At 42.6% G+C, this 13454-nt stretch overlaps 1 protein-coding gene across 1 annotated transcript in view; it reads right to left on the minus strand.

The window, feature by feature from the left end:
• ERC2 (ELKS/RAB6-interacting/CAST family member 2) overlaps positions 1–13454 on the minus strand; it is a 750321-nt gene that overhangs the window by 44162 nt on the left and 692705 nt on the right. Inside the window, exon 14 of the mRNA XM_060021473.1 lies at positions 6799–6946. Coding sequence (XP_059877456.1) covers positions 6799–6946 — 148 coding nt within the window. The remainder of the gene's footprint in view (positions 1–6798; positions 6947–13454) is intronic.

A 13454-nucleotide genomic window follows, 5' to 3' on the forward strand; every position in this document is an offset into this window, starting at 1 on the left:
GGTAAATTTTAATAATATTTTTTAGAACTACCATCCCTAGAGAAAGAACAAGAAAATTTAAAAAACAAAACAAAACCAAAAAACCCTTAACTAATTCCCAATTGAGTCCCTCTCCCAATATTGCAAAAATCTAGAAGGAAGATTTTTTTTTAAGAAGAGGTAGAATAAAAGTGTCAGGGGTGTGTGCTTGTGAAGAAATGGAATCGGGAAGAACACAAAAATTGGATAGACTTATATGTCTACTACCAAACTATGATTAATCCTTTATCTTCTTGTAAGCAACAAGTAACAGAAAGTTAATTTGTACTGCTCTCCTACCTTTATACAGCGCTCAGCCTAGAATCAACTCAGATGTCAACACCTGAAGAGAGTCATAAAGATTCTTTTGTTGTTAAGCATAGTTGGAATTTCTGAACTGATTTCACATCATCTTCTCTGGCTCTCTTGATAGGTGTTTAATGGGAGTTTAGGTATTTCTAGGCAAATTAATTTATAAGACGCTCAGACGTTTTCAGGAAAGAAACGGCGGGACTCCCTTTATAACTGCAAGTAATCTCTGCCACATCTGGAAACTCAGTGGCATTTAACTCAAGAAGAACCTCCAAAATTGGAAGGGATCTGAACTAGAATACGGCAAAGAGACTGGAAGGGAAGGTTCAAAATGGACACCACTGCAAATAATTCTAGTATATGGTAAAAGGCATCTCTGCAAAGTGTCTCGCAACGTGGCAAGAAAGAACATGGCGCCAATTCTGCGGTCATGATTCAGCAAGCAGGTCTCCATGTCTTCTACCAACTCGGGTAAGTTGGTGGTGGCTTCCTGGAATATTAGGCTCAGAAGAATTACGAGGCTAAGTCTTGTCTAATGTAATGACTGATCAAAGAAGTCTCTTCTTTTAACAAGCTGCCCTGGCAATTCACTCACTCATTTATGTATACAGTCAACTAATATTTGCTGAATGCCTACCATGTGCTAGCAATTGTGTTAGGCCTGCAGACAAATGGTCAGCAGAAAAAAAGTCAGGAGGCCACATTCTCAGTCCTCATGGAGTTCATTTACTAGCAGGACAGATAGTTTCTATTCAAGTAATCACCAAAACAAATGCAAAATTGCATCTGTTCCAGTGCAATTAAATGATGTACATGCGCTACAAGAGTGCCAAATTGGGGATTTGAACCAGTTGAGAAAGTCCCAGAGGCCTCCCTGAAATAGTGATATCGGACTGAGATTGAATTGAACCAGTAGGTGTTAACCAGGTGAGGAAAAGAGGGAAATGTGTTTCAGGCAAAGGGAATTGCATGTACAAGGCAGAGAGCACGCTGGCTTGAATTTGTCTTTATCCCACCAGCAAGGGAAGCCAGGGAAGATTTTTCAGCACCGAGAGCCAGAGAGTGATGAGCATTTCATGATACATCTTTAGAAAAGATCATGCTTCTGCCCACTGGGGTTTGAGAACGTCTGGCCTGGCCTGGACTCTGGCTGCAGTTCTCCAAGGCATAGCCACCACTCGGAGCAGGCCAATGGCATGGAGGTGGTCACTACTGTCCACCTGCCTACCTCCTCATAGCAAGGAAACGGCAGGATTTGGACTCCAATGATATGTTACTGAGACTGCCAGAAAGTCAGGGAGGGCATTTTGTCAAAGGGCCCTGTTCCTATTCTATTTGAAAATCTCAGTAGCCATAACAAGCAAGTTCTGGCATTAGTTCTCTGTGGCTCCGATGGAGTGCCAGTGCTTTTTATTTTTTTTTAATTTTTATTTATTTATTTTTTAACATCTCTATTGGAGTATAATTGCTTTACAATGGTGTGTTACTTGCTGCTGTATAACAAAGTGAATCAGCTATACATATATCCCCATATCTCCTCCCTCTTGCATCTCCCTCCCACCCACCAATGCTTTTTAAAAAAATGCAAGCTAAGCACTGGGACTCCTTCAAGGCTGGAGCCAGGGGATTTGGAGAGTGGGCTCAATTAGAGCAACCTTAAACAGGGCACTCTGAGTGGTACTGGAGGGAGTTCTCCCTGTCCTGACACTGCATGGTTGGTGTATTCTGCTTCCTAACTTTGGATAATTTCTGCTCCAGAATATACCACTCTTAGCAGATCCTGCACAGCCTACCCTAGCCCATTACTGCTGTGATGGTTCACCTTTTTGTTCACTCCAGCCTCACTGCCCTCCCTGCTATTCCCAAACACACCGGCACTCTCTTGCCTTAGGGTTTTGCACGGGCTGTTCCCTCTGCCAGAACACCCTTCCCCTAAATACCCACAGAGCTCACTCTCTCACCTCCTTCAAATTTTGCTCACGGCTTCTTCCCAGTGAGGCCCATCCTGTCTACCCTATTTTACGGTGTCATCAGCCCCTCAGTCCTACCCTGGCATGCCTGTTGTTGTTATGCTGGTCTATACTTTTCTTTTTTCTACCACATGACTTACTTATTATGCTTATGGTTTATTACCTTTCTCTCTACCCCCTCTAATTTAACAAGTAAGGTCCATGAGGAAGGGACTGTGGATACTGTGTGTAAAATATCTGTTGTGGCTGAATCCCCAGCACCCGTCAGAGAGCCTGGCACATGGTAGGTATGCAACATGTTGGGTAGTTGGGTGATTATGAGGACAAAATGAGATCACGTTTGTAAACCTATGTATATATAAAACACTCGGTATAGACCTGGCTTATGGAAGTCACGTAATCATTCACACGATAAATATTTATCAAGTGCCCGTTACGTGCTTGGCAAAGTGCAATGGCTATGGGGATTGTTGAATGAGCTACTCGAGTTCAGTCACTGGGAATGATGTGGGCAGAGAGACCTGCATGAGATGAGCTCAAAAGGCAGCCTGGGGCTTCCCTGGTGGCGCAGTGGTTGAGAGTCCGCCTGCCAATGCAGGGGACGCGGGTTCGTGTCCCGGTCCGGGAAGATCCCACATGCCGCGGAGCAGCTGGGCCCGTGAGCCATGGCCGCTAAGCCTGCGCGTCCGGAGCCTGTGCTCCGCAATGGGAGAGGCCACAACAGTGAGAGGCCTGCGTACCACAGAAAAAATAAAAAGGCAGCCTGAAGAGGGTAACACCTCTCATGAGCCCATCTGCCTCAAAATCTTTGCAGAACATTGTGCAGGTGAACACCCAGACCTATGACCTTCCCCTCCCATTAGCCTGGGTGCCTAAAAGAGCTCTGCTCTCCCAAATCAGACATGCAGGTGATGATCACTGAGGTCTGGGACTCACCCTTCTGGGGATGTCCTCTCTGATGGACGTCCATGTGGGCTGCATACACAAACCAAACAAACTTAATAAATGTTGGGGGCCTGTCCAGTGCAGGCTGGAAACTAGGGTCTAGAACTCCTAACATGTCTGCTCCCCACTCCCCAAGGGCTTGGGCTTTAGGGGTGGGGGGACCGGGAAGGCTTTAGTACCAACAACTGTCTGCTCTTTCTCCCACAGTTCAACAGTATATTCTCAACGAGCTGCGACTCCAAGGCATGTGAAAGACAGCAAAGATGAAATTGAAATTAAAATCAAACTATCTCTGAGGGCTGGTGGTGATAAAGTCAGTTAGTAGCAGCAGTAGTAGTAGTAATAGCAGCTTACACATATATAGCACATTGGTGTGCCAGGCATGTGCAAATCACTTAGTATACATTACACCTCACAAACAACCCTTTGAATTAAGTTATTAGCCCAATTTACAGATGAGGAAACTGAGGCTCAGGGAGGTTCAGTATTTTGCTCGTGATCACTCAGCGAACAAGTGCCAGAAACAAAATTCAACCTAAGCAGTGCTACTCCAGATGGCATCTACGAAACCCATTTAAGGCTGTGTGGCAAGAAAGTCTGTTTAAGTATCATGGTGTGTGCAGCTATGAAGCCTGAGCAGGGCACCCAACCTCTCTGGACCTCTGGTTCCTTCTCTGTGAGAGCATCAGCCCTTCTGCTTTGGTGGGAGTCGATGAGTTAATGTATGTAAAGCCCTTTGACCCATACCTGGCACATGCTGAGAGCTCAGAAGTATTAGTAGTTGCTGATGTGATCAAACATCCTAAGCTCAAGAGCTCTAGGCAGAACCTACTCTTTGTGAGTGGCTGGAGAACACTCTTAAATGGGTTTTTGGCATCTACTTCAGGTATACAAAGATAAGGGGCCCTCACAATTTCTGGAATACCCATCCGCTTGCAACTCTGAATTACTTTCTGAACATGGTGGGGTATGTGTGGACGCAGGTGGACTATACACAACCTGAGCTCTATCACTTACAAGCTGTGTGTGTTGGGCTGGTTATTCCACACTCTGAGTCTCAGCTATGGCCCCTAAAAGAGGAGGTAATCTTGACACTCACACCACAGGGCTGCTGTGAGGACTGTGGGACAAAATCCCTCAGGGACACTGGATTCACATTCTGGGACAAAGTAAACCCTCAGTAAAAAAGGGCGTGCTTTTCTAAGCAAATTACTCATTATCTTTAGAATCATTATCAATTACAACAAGGATACATAAATGCACATTCTTTCTTGCTCTGTGGCCAGCAGGGTGTGGGGAAGAATTTCAAACCTAAGTCATGGAAAGAAGCCCACCCTCCTCCTTTGCTGCCTCTTTTTCCACAACAGCCCTTCAGACCCTGCTTTAGCCCAGGCGGGAGACTAACTGTGCATGGCTGGGGTTTCCTAAATGTGCCCCATGATACCCAAAACCAAGCCTGTCGTGAATAATGAAGGCTTTGTACAGCTTCCCAGGAGCAAATTGAAGGGCTACACTCAATCCTTCCTGGAATCCAGGAGTGCATTTTCATGATGCTGAGAAAGAAAAAAAGCAGCCTTAAAAAAAAAAAAAAAATTCCTTATTGGGAAGGGTAGAGGGAGATTTGGGGAGGAAAGTATCTCAGAGACAAAAAGAAAAATTTAATCCAATGTGCCTGACAGTAAGGCCTCTGGCATCTTGTCTTCACAGCAGTGCCAGGCTGTTTCAGAAGAGCTGTCCCTGCAGGGTGGCCATCAAAACTAGAACCACTGGCAAATACAAAATAATCAAATTGCATTATAAATCAAGATATAGTGCTACCATCGATGGTTCCAGACTTTATGGCCACTGAATACTGGAAATCATCAAAAGAGGTGAAGGTCAAGATGGGATGTAGGTCTTATGCACCCCCATCCCCAGTGGTGGGGGAGAGTATCTCCTTAGCAGCTGACTGACCTGAGACCTTTGGATCATGTATGCATCGTAGCTGGACCCGTGGTACTTGGCCGTAATATCTGGGCTGTAGCCAGCATCACAAGTGCATGGTATATTCGAGCTCGGGGGCTGTTTCCTAGGTCTATAAACCTGTGGGAGAAAGCTACAATGGTTAGGTGCAAGAGGGGAGGGCACAGGGCGCACAGGGAAGGAATTAAGAGAAAGCAAAGAAGGAGCCCCGACTTGACTTTCTGTGGCCCAGTGGGTGGAGAAACTGGTGTAGAAGATGCACAGCCCCAAACAAAGAGGTCAGATGTAAGCGGCCCCCGACCCCTGGGGCCAGCACTAGCAAGGCATGCTGCTCTGCGGAATGACCCCGATGTCTGGCAGTGACTGGGACCTTCCCTCTGCAGGAGAGGGCACCCAGGCGTGGCAGTGCTTGCTCTCGTGCTCTCTCTCTTTTTTTCTCTCTCTCTCTCTCACACAGCAAGGCAGCCCCATGAGAATAAGACTCTGGTTCAGGGCCAAAGGATGGCTTTTCCTTCCTGAGGAGGGAAAAAGTTGTCCCAGTTGTGAGGGGAGAGAGCTTTTCCTTTCGGGCTTCCTTTCCATTTACCTTGCACACTATGCTCAGCCCAGATCTCCCCAGCAGGCAGAGAGCCAGTCCTGGGGGCTGAAATCAATATGGACGCACTCCACATGGTGCCACGTGGCATTCACAGGCGGCCCTAGCTAAGACGTGGCAGCCACCTTGTGAGACCACAGACCATTGAGCCATTATCTGCTGAGTGGGTTTCATAATGAAGCTAGAATCCAACTGAATATCTTTAACTATTGATTCCAAAAGCCCTCAAGTTAGATATGGAGGAGAAATAATGCCTGAAGATTTCGGGGATGACTTTGCAATATGCTCCAGGTAGATATATTTCCATTTAAGTCACTACTAGAAAACCCTCCAGAAAGCAAAGAACTTTCTGCACAAGTTAGGATTTTATCTCTTCTTCCTTTTCCCTCAGAAGAAGTATAGTGGCCTAGAGAGGAGGGAAAAACAGGTTAACGGGGTAAACAGGTAATAGAAAAATATTTGACTAAATAATGGCTGAGGAGGTCTCCAAGCATAGCGGGTGGGAAAGGGTCCTTGGCCGGAAAGTCCTGGGAAATAGGTGAAGAATCAAAGTTGGAAGAATGGTGAGAAAGAAATCGAAAGAACTGGATGACGGGAGTTACTATTGGGCCCAGAAAGTGAGCAAGACAGAAGGTAACAAGTCCAATGGGAAAGAAGGTGCCCAGAATTTAATTAGTACTTTTTAGGATTTAGTCAGAAGTCATAGAAAGTCCACTGGAAGGAAGAGAGCTGAGAGCTATTTCTGGGGAGATGATGCTAATACAAAAGAAAGGAAAACAGCACTGGTTGCAAACCACACAAGCCCAGGCACATGCACAAAAACACAGAAAAGCAATAAAATATTGTTCCAGCGACAACTTGGGCCATTTCGCTCCTACCTGGTTTTAGCTGCGTGAGCCTGCAGGACGGATGGCAAAATGAAGAGTAGCTAAACCCAGAGAAAGCACCCCAAACCCCAAACCCAGCAAAACACACCATTCGTGCAAAAGGCCCCACCTGCTGCTTTAACTGATGCACAAGTCGATCTTTTTCCCGCTTGAGGGCCATCACTTCTTCCTGTGTCTTTTTCTTTTTGGAGGCAGACAGTTCCAGCAGGGCAATGTTTGCATCTTTTTCACTGATTGCCGCAAGCAGTGCTTCCTGTCTGGTAAAATAAAGATGATTGTGATGATTTTTATAAAGTGAAAAAAAAATCAGCATTTAGAGTTGAGATGAGCCATGAAGTGTTGTCTCATGGGGAGGACCTATGGATAGTGTTTAAGAAAAACTACCTCCTTGACTCTCAGAATGTACAAAGTAGTTCGGGTCAGAATCCCTGAGACCAACACACTGTGTCCTCTGAAGCACGCATCTTTTGATGGTTTCACAGACACAGCTGCATATGAGAAATGGAGGGAGTCAATCTGCCCATTCCTTTCTAAGACATCTACCCATTTATCCATCCAGTCATTCAACCATTCATCCATCTGTCAATCCTTCCATCCAGCTAGCCAGCCAGCCATCTGCCAGGTAAGGTTCTAGGTACCCCAAGACGACTCAGCAACTTCAAAATTGGGCAGCAACTTCAATATCAAGTATTATTTTTATCATGCAAGGTTTTCTTTGGAAGAAAGGCATGCAGAGATATTTACTAGGGTCTCCTTTAAATTTTCAACAAAATTAGTAACTCTCCCACGCCATTCTACCAAAAACCACTCTCATTTCTCAGTCTTCCTTATCTCAGTAATTACTGCACCATCCACTAAGTAGCCCAGGCCGCCTAATTAGAAGTCATCCTTCATTCCCTTCCTATAAACTTCTCCCAACCACCAGTAACCACTGGTGTAGCTCTGGTAACCACTGGCCGCCCTGGTACAGAGACCAAAGTAGTCTTTAAAAACAATATAAATCCAGATTCCACCATTCGGTTGCATGACAAGTCCATTCCATCACCCATTAAACTTCAAATTCAGACCTTTTACTGACGCCTGCAACTCGTTACACCAACTGGCTCTGAGCATCTCCCTGAGGTCATCTTGTTCCGTTCCTCCCTCCTCAATCACTAGCCTCTAGCACATTTCGTTCCTGATCTCTTTTCTAGTCCCTGAAAATGTTACACTTGTTCTCACCTCATAAGCTTTGCTCTGCCATTCCCTCCGACTGGAATGCCTTTGCCACAAATGGCATGTCTCAGCTCAGAAAAGCCCTCTCTAGCCACTATCCCTAGCAGTGTCTTCCCAGCTTCTACCTTGTACCCAAGCCACTGGCCTGTCACGTTACACTGTTTTTTCATGGAACGCTTTACTATTTGAAAAGATCTTAAGATACTTTTGTTTCTTTGTTTTCTAGACTTGACACTCCATGAATTGGAACCGCATCTGTCTTGTGCACCACCAATTCTCCAGCTTCTAGAAGAGCATTAAGCATAAAGCAGATGTCAAAAATGTTTCTTCGGACCTAGGGGCAAGATGGGAATAAAGATGCAGACCTACTAGAGAATGGACTTGAGGACACGGGGAGGGGGAAGGGTAAGCTGTGACGAGGTGAGAGGGTGGCATGGACATATATACACTACCAAACGTAAAATAGATAGCTAGTGGGAAGCAGCCGCGTAGCACAGGGAGATCAGCTCGGCGCTTTGTGATCGCCTAGAGGGGTGGGAAAGGGAGGGTGGGAGAGAGGAGATATGGGGATATATGTATGTGTATAACTGATTCACTTTGTTATACAGCAGAAACTAACACACCATTGTAAAGCAATTATACTCCAATAAAGATGTTAAAAAAATGTTTCTTCAAGAAATAAGTAAGTTCCCTTTATACTTTCTAAAAACTGTGGAAGACACCACTGGATAACTCTTGCTCTCACTTAAAAAAATTACAATGCTTTGACTGCTGTTTAATCACTGATCATTGCTCGCTCAGAAAAGTATTACAGTTTCTTGCTCCCATTTTACAGTGCAATTTTCTGTCAACATCTGTCACAAATTTTAACCTGGAATTTTCTGAGACCATTATTGACTAAGAAATGGCTCTCCTGCTATGTTTCATTTAGTCCTCCTTTCCTCTGAGGAGGACTTGTCTCAACCATTTGTGTCACTTCAGCAATATTCTAGATAATTTAGAAGACCCTAGAGACCCAGGAAAGCCTCCATATTGGGTACTTTCTTGCACACAAGTCCTAGGACTAAAACCTGGTCATGATGCTGTTTTGCCTTTCTTTAATCCCCACCACCAGACCAGGCCCTCCCCAGATGTCTGGACAAGATGGTCATTATTTGGATCTCAGATTTTTTTCCCTTTCCACTATAGGGATTTGTATGGACTTTTCTGGGTCCTGCTCATGCCAGGCAGTAGGAGCTTCTGTCTGAGGATCGGTCAGATGTGAGCAGCAGAAATGTCAGGAAATATCTCCACTTTCCAGAAGAAAACCAGTGCAGGCTGGACTACAAATAACAGCATTAATATTCAGCTTCACAGAGGCTGTCTTCCTCTGGAGAACATCTTGAGACAACAGACATGTTGGCCATTCCTGGCCACTGCATATACATAAGGCCAAGGTGAAGAGGCTGCATGGACTTCAAATCGGGGGGAACCCAAATGCCATCTACTCCAACTTAGCTACAACACACCCAAAGTCATTGCATTATTTTTTGCCACTCTGCCCCAAATAGAAATTTCCAAGTTTTTAAAATGGAAACAACCGAAAAGACCATTATTTGGAAAACTGGAAGTTGACAGTACATTTTGCTATATCCCAACGATTCCCTCTTTACAGCTATATGCAGCCATTTAAAATGCTGATTGAAAAAAAAGCAATGACATATGAAAAGATTTATGTTTGTTGAGAGACTCCATGAGTCTCATATTTCTGCACATTTTATGAGCAAAGGTATTATCTTCTATTCTCACAGTTTTCCAAGGGTGTTTGTAGAGTGAATAGCCTTGGGAGATAGATGTAGTGTCTCCCTTAGGATCTAAGGGTAAACATGCTTACTGCCATGTACGATAGTGTCTCCCTCCAGAGCAAAAGGCAGACATGTTACTGCCCATTATAAAAGATTCAAGTTCCCTAAGCTCAGGGTTGCTCTCCTTTAATGAAACCCATTGCACATACAGCTATTCACCTGGCCCACCTGCCTTGCCTCCACGAGACTTGGGGAAAGGGGTATGGACATAAACATGCTGATGCTATTCTCTGCACCTTGAGCAATAAAGCCGTTGCCTCTGACCCCAAAGCCTCTGGTCTTCTGCCTGCGTCCATGAAACTGAGGCAGGCTAGCCTGTTAGCAATGCCAGTAGGGAAAATCTCAGACCCTTCACAGTTTTTGACTTGCAAATGTACACACAATAATATTCCCCAAACATAAAACCATATGCATAGAAAAATAAAATGAGAGGGAAATACACTAAAATGTTAAAAGTCATTATCTAATGGTGGTGGAATGGATAGGCTAGTTTTTACTCTTTTTCTCCTTATACCTTGCTGTGTTATCCTTCCCTCCCACCAAGTATCATAAGAGTAAACATTAAAAAATTGTAAATGAAGCTTTTCAGTCACCAAATAAACTGCAGGTACATGCTTCAAATCCTTGGCATACCTGAAATGTCCTCATTTTCCCATCAAGGTATGTATGTTCTCTCTGTCCTTCTCATTCTTTAGACACAGGTAGGTGCACACACACATTTTCACACACATACACGTCTGGTACGATCCACATCATCTCCCACTTGGACAATTACAGTAATCTCCTAACCAGGCTCCCTATGTCCACTTTTATGTTCCTATGTTTCGTGACCTTTTTAAACCCATTTTCCTCTGCCAGGTCAAAATTCAGAATGAGATAGCTTTAGTAGCTGTTAAAAGCCATCATCGACCTAAAGAATGACCCTTCTAAACTCCTTTTCTCCTACAATTCTATAACTTGGGCTCTTCATCTATTTAACATGCATTGCTCCTCTTATAATACCATCAAAAGCCCCAATAAATTAATTTAAAATTCCCAGTTTTCTCTTGATCAAAGAAAATCATTAATTCCTAATTCTCTATAGATATGGTCACTAAATATAGCCCCAAATCTAATTATTCTTAATTACTGAACCTCAAATATATTTAAAATCATTTTTATAAAAGTGTGTTTAAAACCACTCATCAACACTCATATCCATACAAAATAACAATTTTGTTCTTTGTAACCTTTTCCTTATTGATTGCTTGCTTTTTGGTTTGTTTGCTTTTGGCTAACGAATCTGTTTTATAAGTACTGGTATTATATAATGATAGAACTCTGAATAAAATTAGTGTAACAGGATTACACATATTTGGAAACCCTCATTTAAATACTGGTCTTAAACTGATGATAATTTCTTCTAAAATACCTTGATTGAAATCTACATTCCAGTAATTCCAGTCTACTTAAATCAAAGAGTAATTGGCAGAAGATTTTTTTAAAGTATATAAAACTAGAGAAATATGAACATTTCACACTTTAGGATATCTGGAGAGATGTTCTTAGTATGTTAAGGTTATATCTAGCCATTACCTATTTGTACAGGGATGCCAGGTAAAGCGAATTCTTAATTCTGGGCTGACAGAGCCATGATGTTGTGGGTTTTTTTTAAGGAAAATCTTTACAAAATGAGTTTAAAATAACTTTTTATTAATCTGATACTTTTAAACAAATAGTTTAAATCATTATGAGCTAATTCTGCATGGTTATGGATTTTCATTAACCTTACTTTGAAAGTCAGGAGGTTTTTTTTTGAGGGTGAGGGATACTAAGCCTAAGGTTTTTCTAAGAATAAGTTCATCTGCTAGCCCTACATTAGCTTCTAAACTTTTACAATTTCCATAAGCCAATGAGCTGATATATCTTAAAGCACTTAATAACAAATACTTCACAGTTTTTAGAAAATAGCAGACATTGAAATAAACTAGGAAGCTTAAATTAAATGTTTCTGGGTTGTTGTTTTTTTTTGACTCAGCCTTTCAAAACTGAGAAAACTGAAGTATTTGCAGCTCTGTAAAGCCTCCTTTACATCTACATCTTTTTTTAAAAAGGCTCAAGTATAAAGAGCATATACACTTGGCTATAAATTGGAAACACAAAGAGAAATCCTCATTAATTTCTTCATCAAGTAAGCCACCTTTTAGATTCAAGGCCAGATTTACATTGCTTCAGAAATTGTCACTGTCCCATCAAACTGAAGAAAGTTTCTATAAGCCTGAAGTCACTTTCAGCACTTAATCTGTCCGTTTTGCTTATTCACAGACAACATAAAAAGGAACATATATACTCATCTTTAGATAGTTACTGGGGTTAAGTATATGCCAAAAGCTTGCAGAATTATCTTTAGAACACTGCAATGCTGCAGTATACAATTACTAAGGTAATCTGTCTATGCCGCAAAACGTAACTTAAAATATGAAAAGGAAGCCCAAATACGCTAGAAAGGAAGATAAGATAATGCAAAGAGAAATAAATCTATAAGAGTCTGCTGAATGCCAAGTTAAGAAAGTGGACCATAGACAGCATTTTATCAAAGTGCAGCCTAAACAAACGTCAAGGGGAATAATTTCTTTAACAAATATGGGCAACAATGGAGGAAAAAAGGGGGGGATTCTGTGCCCCTGCATGCATTTAGTCAGGGTTAACAATGGATAAAAATATGTGCAAGAACACATTTAATAACCCTAAGCTGTCATTCAGTTTGTAGGAGGTAGTCAAGATACAGCTAATAAAACACCAAAAAAATGGTCTTAGCCACCCTGAAAAAAAATCCTCAAGGGAATAAAACAAAACAGGACTGAAGGGCATCTCCTGCCAAGATAAATGCCTTCTTTCGAGAGTTGCCTGTGGCTAGCCTTCACAAAGAGAGTTCCAGAATCCTCCGATGGTAATACATCTCTACGTCACTTATCACAGTCTATTTAAAAGGGAGCTTTATAAACATTTCTATTTCACTCCCCGTTGCTGTCGTTCTATTAATGATGACTTGGGCCCTGAGAGAGGGTCTAAAATTAATTTTAGGAGTTGTAAATGAGGCGGGCCAATTAGGAACTGTCATAAATTAGATTGGGAGAGAAGCATTAACACAGTTTTTCCTGTGGGCTCTTGCTTTAGTTAGCTGACCCATCTTTAGGAACACATTCGATTACAAAAGCAGATGCTTAAAAAAGGCATTCCATTAAGAAATGTTTGGATAATTTCAAGGGAAAACCTACATTATGTATGGTGCTCAGCCCACAGTCATGTTCTAATCATAATGTGGGGGAAAAAATTCCGCTCAATCAACTTTTCCCAGTTAATTACTGTTTTCTTTCCCTCTTGACCCTGAATCTTCAACCGTAAGTTCAGTAGGAGGTGACTTAAGACAGACGGTGACGAAAGACCCTGTTCAAAACAGCCTCTCTCTTACCCCTGGCATGAGGGTGGGTGAGGTTCGCTATGATCAACCCTGGAGATAGATGCTCATTTGCCTAAATTTTAAAAGCTGTATTTTCAAACGGCATCTTGAGAAAGAAAAGGCTTTTGATATCAATTAATATCAACACTACCCACCAGTAGAATGATGTACTGTGTATACAGAAGGCCCACGCAGAAAGTGAAACAGCTTGCATGAGGTGGGCCCACAGGGTGAGATATATTTGAACAATGTGAGTTTCAGCAAGGA

Source organism: Delphinus delphis, chromosome 10, assembly GCF_949987515.2.
Source record: "Delphinus delphis chromosome 10, mDelDel1.2, whole genome shotgun sequence".
NCBI classification, from domain to species: domain Eukaryota; kingdom Metazoa; phylum Chordata; class Mammalia; order Artiodactyla; family Delphinidae; genus Delphinus; species Delphinus delphis.